We start from the raw sequence: 11,279 nt of genomic DNA, 5'->3' as shown, positions 1-11,279 counted from the left end.
ACTCAATATTCTGATCTTTCTCATTAAGTGGCTGTTGAGTAGATTATAAGAGGCCTACACGTATTTGGGATTCAAACATAGTTATCTCTTCGACACAGAAAAGGCTGGTCATCGACATCCACTCTTCCAAAACATCATAAGAAATACTGAATATCACAAAAACAACTTCTCTTCTATCTTCTTCACTTGTATCCCAATGGTGGGTGATTTCAGTTTTGATACTCTACTGATGAGACAGAATTTGCAGTCCTGTTTTCTCTTGATGGTCACATAATGTAGTTGCAGATATTTAGGACAACTTGTTACTCTCATTTTTTCCATTATTGGATGATAGACAAATCTTACAAATTTTCTTTCATGACTGTAACCAGATGACAGGAAGACTTTAAGCAGTTCATTACAGTTTTAAGGGTCTCAAGGACATATATTGAATGTATCAATGCCTTTTCTATATTAAATAAAATTTGACAAGAGTTTAATTCCAAGAAAAATCTCTAGCTCAATGCTAGAAGTCTAAACACAGTTTACAAACTAAGAGGCAAAAAATCCTCAGTATTTGCTGTGTGGCATCTTCAAAAATTTTATATCAAAATCCTTTTACAATGCCATCCGAGCAGAAGATAGAAAGAGCATACTCGTAGATTGTTTTTCATCTTTCTTTACTCCGGCAATAAAGTTTCACACATTTTTAAGTAAAATATATTTGTATGACGACGAGGGCACCAGTTAACCTATAAAACAAAAATCTATACCATGTCACTTGAAGTCATGTCACAGTGAAACTACAAAGCCGCCTTTCTTAAGGTAATCAAGCACCCTCGTTGAAAATAATGATACATTACTGCTTGTTCCCAATAGCAGAAAAAGAAGCAAACACACGAATCTGCAAAACCACAACCAAAGAATAGGATAACCCAGACATTTTATACTAAAAAAAGTGATGTTGGAACCAGATAAAATCTCAGTCCTCATCTGCTGGCGCTGGTTGATCCCTCCTTGGACCACCTGCCTGTTTTGCCATAATAATCTGCCGACAAATCAACAGGATTTATAAGAACAAATTTGTTACTATTTATAATGATTTATCATCTCTCTTTCATAATCCAACAAAAAATACAATAAAAGATATCCCATACTTGATCTACACGGAGGACTGTGCAAGCTGCATCAGCTGAGTACTTCAAAGCAAAAAACCTGCAAAAGATTAGTGTGTATTTAGTTGGGTCATCTTAAGATACTTCATCCTAAAATTGGAAACACCACAAATTCGACCTAACCGAGCAACCATTGAATTTGGAAAAAAAACGAAGGTTTATTGGGCAAAAGCAACTGCTAGAAATGAGGTCTTCAAAATCAAGCACAATCTGTAGATTATTTTGTAAGAGAATATCAGCAGGAAAGATGTAACAAACAACTTTGGTTGAAACAGGAAAAAAGACTTGCAAAGTACATGAGATGAAGCTTGATTATCTTAGAACGTACTTGGTAAGATAAAGATCCCAGACATCATCGCTTGTCATATCTTGGCAAAGTCCCTGATCTAAATCTATTCCAACTTTGAAGTTACCAGAAGCATGTTCTGCATAAAGCGACGAAATAATCTCAGTTGCATTTAATCCAGCATTCTCTGCAAGAGTTCTAGGAACCAACTCTAAGCTCTCAGCGAACTTTTTAATCGCATACTGATCCAATCTGCAGACAGTGAAAAGAGTGCACTAGGTAAGACCCACAGCATCCCCTAGCATATACACCACTGTTTGTATCATTTAAAACACCAATTTATCTTCTTCAGACTGAACATTCTATCACATATTTTAGAAGAGAAATTTCCCCAATAAGAAACAGAATGAAGTATTGCATACGGATTCAAAACTTAATTTAGTCACAAATTTGACTGTGACTAACAGCTTTTGGAAAATGCAGCTAGAGCATATGAATACAGCACGCACCAATGTCTCAAGTCAGGGCATGACTCATTTTAGCCAAAGACTCTGCAATGACTTCAGACTGACCACCATCAAAAATACCAAAATATATATATATATATATTGTCAAGCCCCAAGAGTTAGCTCAACCGGCCAAATCAGTGCCTCGCCAATTGAGAGGTCACAGGGTCAATTCCAGAAAGCCCTTGGGGTCAGGTCTAGATATAGGCCGAGTGGCTTGATCCCCTTCAGGGTCGATCTGCTCAGTTCTTACCGTGGACGTAACGGCTACCCAATGACCACGGGTGTCCGTGAACCACAACAAAATATATATATATATATATATATATATATATATATATATATATATATGTCAAGAAAAATAAAAATGCTTTTACATTATGAATGAAAGATTACATTATACAAGACATTCACAATGAATAGGGTGTGACAAATCATATGACAAAACATAGCCAATACCAAATATGATCAAATTTCAATCACATAAAGAATGATTCGTATCATCGTTCATCCATTGTGAAAGTCAAATGTCAAGACTCGAAAAGTCAACTCAAAACCTAAACTCATACGACAAATTACGAAATACTGCATAAATGATAAATATAACAGCCCTAACCTCTAAAAAAGGGTGCCAATAAAGGGCTGTCCTATATGCTGTATCTGTACCTCCTGAATGTGATCCAAGCATGAAATCTCAAGTAAAATCTGCTGGTAGTTTGATGCCCTAGCTGCAGGTGAGAGCCTTGGGTTTTAATCAACCCTAATAGGTGTGCCACTGTCCAACCATAGCTGTGGTGGTTGTTGATGGAGCTGCTCACCAGTTTTTGTAAACTGTAGCTGAAAACAAGAAAAAAGGAGCACAGCAACACAAAAATCTGCTTGTTGATCCAGATTTGACTTGGCAAGTCTCATGAAGCAAGATGGATTTTGAGCAAGTCCATGTTCACTCAATGAATATTTGCCATCAGGATGAGTTTTGACTGAGTCAACCCAGGTCTGACAGGATTTTTGCAAGACACATCCAACTGGGATGGACCCTACTTGATACACTGGCAGGTGGTTCACAGTCCCAGATTCAGCAAGTGCTTATTTATATACACAAGTAAGCAAAAATTCTCATTTATCGAACATGTAAGGGTGCACATAACCAAAATAGCACCGAGTGCAATCCATCTTTGAACCAAAAATACATAAACCAAAATAAACAACAACAACAACAACAAAAAACAAAAAAAATAGGCCCTAGATGGCCTCTAGAATACAAAAAAGAAAATGTTACACCTATATCATCAGAATGAGGTCTTCGTCATCAATATCACCCTCTAAGCATTAAAATAAGCTAAAAAAATGCTTAGCATGTCAATTCAAGATTTTGTTTGAGTGAAGGGTAAATTTAAGATCATAATAGAGGAGTTCAACAATCAATGCCACTATCATCAAGGTACATACAGGGCTTGTGTTCTTGATTAAATACTAATTCCATACCTTCATACATAACAAAATCCAATGGAGGAGTTCAACAATCAATGCCACTATCATCAAGGTACATAGAGGGCTTGGTGTTCTTGATTAAATACTAGTTCCATACCTTCAGACATAACAAAATCCAATGGAAACATTGCAATCCCCCAATCATGAAATCCTGAAAAACTGTTAGGTCTGCTAGATTTTGAGTGAGATCTAAAACTCTATTTTCTACATATGAAACCCAATGAGATCAGGACCACTCTCAAACATTCTCAAGCATTTCATGGTAATGCTCAAAATTCAAGTAAAAGGATGGAAATGAAAGATAAAGGAGAATGTAACTTAAGAATTTAACATTACCATGAATTGCATTGAAATAGTAGGGCCATAGGCCTGAATATTAGGCACCTATTGCGGTCTAGTACCCAGCTAAGACAAAAATTAAATTATCAAAAAAAAGGCCCCACATGCTGCATTGTAAACAGCTTTACAGCCGGTTCAGTGAAAATGGCCAGTTTGGTACCGAACCAGCCAAAAACGGTTTAGGAGGATGGTCAGAACCGATTGTGCCATCCAACCGGTCTGACCAGCCAGTTCAGACTGGTTCTGTCCAGTTCTGATAACACTGACAGGAACAATCACAAACCAGAGGCAGAATTAAGAATGGCCGGAACATCACCAGCCAACCCCATAATCTTCAGAAAAGAAAGTAAATTGCAATACTGAATGGACAAGGAAACTTGCCACAAAGATGAAAGCCCTGAGATATGATGATTATGATTCTTCTGTATCATCCTGAAGAGCAAATGCACAGCTCAAAACCCTAAAAATGCAGTGACAAATACCCTCATCACATCTAAGCTACAACTTGGTCAAGTCTCTGGATAATTAATTAATCAAAACAACTGCCTGAGGTCAACAATCTACAAGGTTTAATAAAGGCCATGCATGTATAAAGAAGATGCATACAATTAGAAACAATCATCTTTGCCTTGTAGCTAACACCCTTGGGTATCTAATATCAGTGCAGAAGCCACTACTTAGATAAAATAAGATAATTTTATTAACATCCAGCAAATGACCATAAATAGGTCAACGGGACTGAAGGATACAACCAGTTCAAGTACAATGTGGGGGAGCAAATGCAACTCCTAGAAAATGCCAAATCTAAGACTCTTTATTGCACAACAATGATGTAATCTCATAATAATAGATCTGACAGATATGAGGAGCCCATAGTTTGAGCAATCTGTACATTTTTCAACTGAGAGGCCTGCCTCCACATCACACATTAGGCAGATGTGCAAACAGGAGTTACCAATGTTAATAAAGCCAAACAACACTTTTGCAACCTATCACATTTCTTTTAAATTGAAGATTAAATGACTTTAAATGATTCTGACTAGGGAATTACAACAGAGCCTCCCTTTTTAACCAGTGACAGGAGAATAAAACCTATGTAAGCTAACATACTGTCAACCCAACCAAAAAACTTTATGGTAGTAACAGATACCCTGTCTCTTTATATGCAAAATCCTTTAGTCTACTCGCCAGCTCAATTTCAGTAGCACCAGCGCCTGGAAGAATACGACTGTCCCTGCACATGGCCTGAAGCAAAATATAAGTTGGCAAAGCACCAAAAACTACGAAATTTAGATAGTGAAAAAATATAGGATAGTAGCAATATTTAGCAAAAAAAACCCACACATGGTGGGAAAAGCATTATACATTTACAGGAAACTCCAAGAAAAATACCTTGTAGTTGTTCACTCCATCGTCAACTGCTCTCTCAAGGTCATCCAATATACTATCTGTACTTCCACGGAGTACCACTGTTGACACCAAGTTTCCACCTGCTTCATTTTTCACAATAGTCACCTGCAGCATGCTAGGAATAATGTCAAAATAGCTCTTAAATTAACAATTCAGTATCGTAAGACCCAAAGCATAGGACCCTTAATATGATGAAGTTGTCAAAATCTTTAACAAAACTTTTATTCAAAAAAGTGAAAAGAACTTACTCTAACACCGCCAATTTCATCCACTGAAACAGAGTCAGCAAATCCTAGCTCATCTGGACCTGGCTGGCCAAGTTTAACCTGCAACACAGATGTAAACACATTAACTTCCAGAAATATGTCAACCTTTAAAGTTTAGATACAAAGCAATTACACTAATAAGAGATATAGGATAGAAATGCTTACTAAGGATACAGCACCAGTTGTGCGACAAAATCGGCGTAGCTCAAATTTTGAACTAATCTTCAAAACCATGAGTCTGTAAAAGAGTGCGACAGAACATCACTAAAGAGGCATTGTGGAGATTATGCTTTTCACATTATTTTAGTTGAAAATGTGTTTTGACTGCGTCATTCAGAATACCGATTATTAAAATATGATATTCATGTGCAAGTTACCGCATGAAGGAAATTTAAACATTAAACATAGATTTCAGAATAACATCATCTATAGCCGGAATCATGCCAAGACTATCAAGATATAGAATTTGTATGCACACGTGCATGTTTACCAGATATGTTCTCTCACAGCAGAAATTAAGGGAAACAAAAGAGCCACGGTGATCATCAAAATGAGCAAAACTGAAACAGATTTGCTTTCAAATTAATTGCTACAAATGGATTTTTCATAATAAAGCTAAAACAACCCTAATAATTAGTAGCGCTCGTTTAAAATAAATTGTTGTGTCTAGACCACTTGATACTATATGATACTACCTTTATTTTATATAGTTTGGGGAAAAAATAACTAGAATATTAATCTATAAAGGCGTACGATTGTTGTAAGATATGCATACATGTTTCTACCCATAGGCATATAAAATGCATTTTCTGGAGGTCACAATTATTTTTTTCACCTGATTCACAGGCAAGCATTTATACACAAGTTTTAGGCTTGGTATCCAGGCAGTCATGAAAAAAATAGAATCAGATGGCTACTTAACAGTACAATAGAATCAGATGGCTATTTAACTGAGCAAAAAATTTTCTCCAGAAAATTCTTGCTGTTAGAAAACAGTACAGACCCACATGCATGATCAGTAAAGACCCCATGTAGTCTTAATGAACCTGTGTGCTAATATTACTGTATTTAAGCTATCAACAACAGGTCTTTTATACATACAAAATCAAAGAAGACTACATTCTACAATTTCAACCTTTTCTCATTATCGGATGGCAATGGTTGTGGGAAGTAAATGTCCTTCTACCTAGAGCACTTTTTACAGCTGCAGGATGGCATCATAGTCCGTGACTCTGCCCCCCTTACACACGCAGTCATTGGACGAATTTGCTTAGGATCCCGCTGGGGCAATTCCGTGCTAGTTCTCATAGACTCCGGATTGAAACGGACCACCATATACCATGACAGGATACAATCTGGCAACTGTCACCTACAGGAGCCAGAGACAGAGACGCACCTCATTTTTAGGTGCCCCCTATATTATGAGATAATAGGATGTTATCACTGTCTATAGCAGGATCCGCAAGGCTCCCTCTCTACCTGCTTCAGGTACCAGAACCAGCAATGCTTAGCACTCTTCATCAGGGAGATTTTCAGCCACTGACCTCAGCACCTACGCACCATGCCCTTCCCTGGGATGACCAGGACAATCAACTCATACTTTCATGGGGACTCGTCAGACCGGAGCCACAAGCAACAGGCAGAAGTTCAGAATGCTCCAGACAATAGAAGAGTGAGGTCTCATGTCTCTTCTCAGCCTTCCCCTCGGTGAGATCAACAGATACCATTGAGACCAATTCAATGATACCAAACTATACATCATTTCACAGGTTCTCAGAGCACCATAGGGACCAGGGAAAATTTTAAGGGTTAATATTCACAGATGGGCTAAATTTTGCATGCTTTTTCTAAAAAAAGGATTTGCGAATCCCTATTTTTTCCTGAAAATGATTTGCCCAAATTTTATAACAAAAAATTATTTTACCTTAAAAATCGCTTTATAGAGACAATATAAAATCTTTAGAAGTTTGAATATTTTTACTAAAATATCACCAAGCATTTTATAGTTTGCATATTATGGATTAGTAAGATTCGCCAAGGTTTCCAATGTTTAAGATAAATTTCCATCCTTAAATTTTCCAGAGCAGGGTGTCCTGACATCTTCGACTACCTCCCAATCCCATGGGAATGGCCAGAGACCTATTCATAGTTTCTTCCTTTCGACATCAGATTTTAGGAGTATTCCTCATTCATACATCCCCCCGCAGGATCATACAGTCAGATCCACTGCTGGCCCCAGGGGACTTTGACAGATAACCTATACCCAGTTCGCCTCCTTCACCATCGGTCATTAGACTCGAGAGCACTTGACATCTCTAGCTCATTCCTTTTTACCAGAGTTTACCATCTCACTCACTCATTCCTTTTTAGCAGGCCAATACTACTTTGCATCGTGCCGCAGACTATTGAGTATTTAGTATTATACCATGGTCTCTTATATACCTATCACGGCAGCACTACCACTGGTTTCTTTTTCTCTATATATTATTTTTAGCATTTTTTAGAAGATGGGCTAGCACTCCCACATTGTAGCCATACTTACTGTACTCTTCTTCAATCCCATTGACCTACTTTGGTGGTCATTAGTTGGACATTTATAAATTTACTTACTGACTGTAATCCAGCCAGGCAAATTTTGCTGAAATTGCAAGTTTGGATAGGTGGGATTGCTGCATTCGAACACAGAAATGGATTTACAACCCTTGAATTCCCTTCCTGCAACCTGTAATCCAGCCAGGCAAATTTTGCTGAAATTGCAAGTTTGGATAGGTGGAATTGCTGCATTTGAACACAGAAATGGATTTACAACCCTTGAATTCCCTTCCTGCAACCAGATTGTGCATTGTTAACATCTGATGTCTGCAATTCCATCAATCCAAAATGAGCCCTGTTGGATTTTAGGCCAAAAATACCAATATACCCTCCCATTATTCTGAGATACAAAACAAGGGCCTTTTGATCACACATTTAGGCTACTGCATACACAATGTAGGAGGATAAGCAAGGCCCCAATCTCTTGGGCCTACAAACTCTTAGCTACTCCCTAATTACATGATAAAAGCCTATAGGATGGTCCTTCAAGACAAGGCCCTATGCCAAAATCTTGGAGTTATAAATCATGCTCGCAGTTGGATTTTGAAGAGCATGGTCCATATTTTATTTCACCCGGATAGTGATGATCTCATAGTCACTAGGTTTAGATGCCTTATTAAAATTGTACGTTTAGATACCTTATTAATATTGCATTCTGAAAGATACTGCCATGACTTATTTCCATTTAATCAATTGAACAATTTTGCATTATGCCACTTTTGTGTTTCAGATTGTTAATAAATATGTACCATAGAAGTGGGATTCAAATAGTCCATAGTTACTTGTTAAAATTGGCAACTAGGGCCAAACTCCACATGGGTCATCTTATTTATGACAGCTGATATTTTTCTTGGATTCCTCTCTCCGAGAAGTGTAGGATTGATTTAAAGATCATCTGATTCTGACATGTACAAATGAAGTTATGAATTTATTTTGATTATGGTCAAATTGTCAAGATTGGCCAACAATCTTATGTAGGCTCATAAGTCCAACCGTCACGTCTATTCATCCTCAACGTTGCATATAAATAGAAGGTGACTTAACCTCATTTGGACACACTCATCTTCACACTTCTCTCTCTCTCTCATTGATTGGGTATGGATTTCTAAGCCTCTCTCTCTCCACACGTCTGAAATTTCAGGAGGCCGAAATTTCAAGAGACCGAATTTCTGGACAGTTTGACCAAGCATTGACCAGCATGCGTTGACCTCCTTTGACTGCATTTTTATGAGGGCTATCTCTGTTTGGGCAGGCCACATTTCTGGGCACAGAAATCAAGGCTAAAAGTTGATTGTCGACCAACATTGACTGCAGCTAAGGCTGACTGCAGGTGGGCTGTTTGACCAGACTTTGACTGGGCTGAATTTGAATGTTTTGAGGGCTGTTTTATCTTGCTGTTTGGAGGCTGAAGTTGACCGATTTGCTGAGGGTCAAATCTGCCCTGTTGACCAGCGTTGACTTTTCTGGTTAGGGCTCTTTTGCTGCTGTTATAAATTATCAGATTTGTAAATTGTACTATCTCTCTCTGCTGAACTATTGAAGACTAAAAGAAGATTTGATCAAGGATTTGTCCCTGGCTGGGGCCACATCTTGTGTCCTCTTGTCTTGGCTTGTCTTCTACTGTTTATGTTTATATTCTATCTGCATTTTACTATCATGTTGATGTGATCGCTAATCTGAATATTGATACTGGGCTAATAAAGAAATTGAAGTAAAATTGCTCTAAAGCATAGAACATACCATTGTTGCCTAAAGTTAACATTACTACAAGTGAAATCAAAAGCTGTTTATTGACATCAGGTGTCATCAAATGACCCAACAGGACGGATGCCAACAAAAACAGAGAACATAAGACTTATGCAAGCTCTACATAGCTGTATGAGAAGCAATATGCAATTAGAGATTGAATCTCTCATAACACATTATAAATCAATAAGTCAGATGGAAATGAATTGGCAATGGTAACAGTGACTCCCAGCCATGGGGTTTGCCAAAAGGTTTAGAAAAGGAAAAAAAAATAGGAGAAGTTACGTGATTTTTATCACACTCAACTTCAGCTAATTTTATGTAATTTTTTACAGATGTGGCAGAAGTGGGGGGGATTCTCTCTAATCCCGAAGGAATAATTGTTGATAAGTATGCTTGGGGATTGGGTAGGAAAACCAACTATCAGGCAGAAGCTTATGGACTCTATTTGGGTCTTCTCTTAACTAATAAAAGAGGAATCAAGGACATATGCATTCTGGGACCTTTTTGTAAACCGCCTATTGAGAACCGACTCCTCTCCTAGAGATAATGGGCTCAGTTTGTTACTTTGTTGAATCAAAGGTATCATATCCTCCTCTAGCTTGCAACCTTTTCACATTCTGAGGACCCTCAATGCGGATGTGGATAAAATGGCCAATAAGGCTTGCTTGCTGGAAGAAGGTAAAACTAAAGTAAATGGTGAGGTAGACCAACTCCCTATGCCTTGATGTTATCTATGCTTAGCCATAATCCCATATTCATACATATAAGAACCCATCTCAATCTGGAATCAATGTATAATCACTCCTTATCATCGTCATTCCTCTCGTACCTCTGACTCCCTCCGCTCATACATTGCAAAAACATTCTGACATCAAGTTCAATAATTGTTCCATAATGGATCTCCCATGCCTGGTGGCATCGGAAGCCACCAGCAGGCTCAACGTGGCAGCCCTCATGTCTTGGATTCATGCAAATGTATTATTTCAAAGTGCAGTGTCTCTGTTCTGGATTCACTTAATGCGAAAATGTATGTATCCTGTGTGTTGTAGCTTATCCAAAGTACTGCATTTAATCACTCAGGCGAGGACTAGGCGGTCGGTTAATGTTAAATTTTGCAATTAATTAACTTAGATCTTCAACCTTTAAGTGCAGACAGTAACCAATAACCATATAGAAGACAGTCAAAGAACAGTAAGACAGCAGATTTGGTCCAAGACCAGGGAAAAACCCCACTGTGGGGGAAAACCCTTTAAGAATATTCTTCTATTAGATCTTCATCAAATGTTCAACAAAGATACATAAGCAGAGTACAAAACCCTTTTCTCAATGACAACAACATTACCCCTTTTTAAACTAGGACAGATCTTCTGAAGTGTGAGATCTGATACAAGGGAGATCTGCCACCAATGATAATACAAGATAGAGATCTTGCCAATAATATGAAATCTGCCAAACAATAATGCAAGAAAGAAATCTCCAGAAATGC

At 37.9% G+C, this 11,279-nt stretch overlaps 1 protein-coding gene across 1 annotated transcript in view; it reads right to left on the bottom strand.

Annotated features, from left to right (window-relative positions):
* Window positions 1–427: 427 nt before the first annotated feature.
* Window positions 428–11,279, bottom strand: part of LOC149240731 (T-complex protein 1 subunit theta-like) — an 84,484-nt gene continuing 73,632 nt past the window's right edge. The window contains 7 exon segments of the mRNA XM_089373794.1: window positions 428–1,027; window positions 1,137–1,194; window positions 1,483–1,692; window positions 4,927–5,021; window positions 5,169–5,291; window positions 5,435–5,512; window positions 5,618–5,690. Of these exon segments, the coding sequence (XP_089229920.1) occupies window positions 962–1,027; window positions 1,137–1,194; window positions 1,483–1,692; window positions 4,927–5,021; window positions 5,169–5,291; window positions 5,435–5,512; window positions 5,618–5,690 (703 nt within the window). The 3' untranslated portion in view covers window positions 428–961.

This window comes from Pinus tabuliformis, chromosome 8 (assembly GCF_031772625.1).
Source record: "Pinus tabuliformis cultivar Carrire ecotype Pingquan chromosome 8, CPIR1, whole genome shotgun sequence".
Lineage (NCBI taxonomy): Eukaryota > Viridiplantae > Streptophyta > Pinopsida > Pinales > Pinaceae > Pinus > Pinus tabuliformis.
The sequence above is the reverse complement of the archived record's forward strand: the minus strand, read 5'-3'. Positions and strand labels throughout refer to the sequence as shown.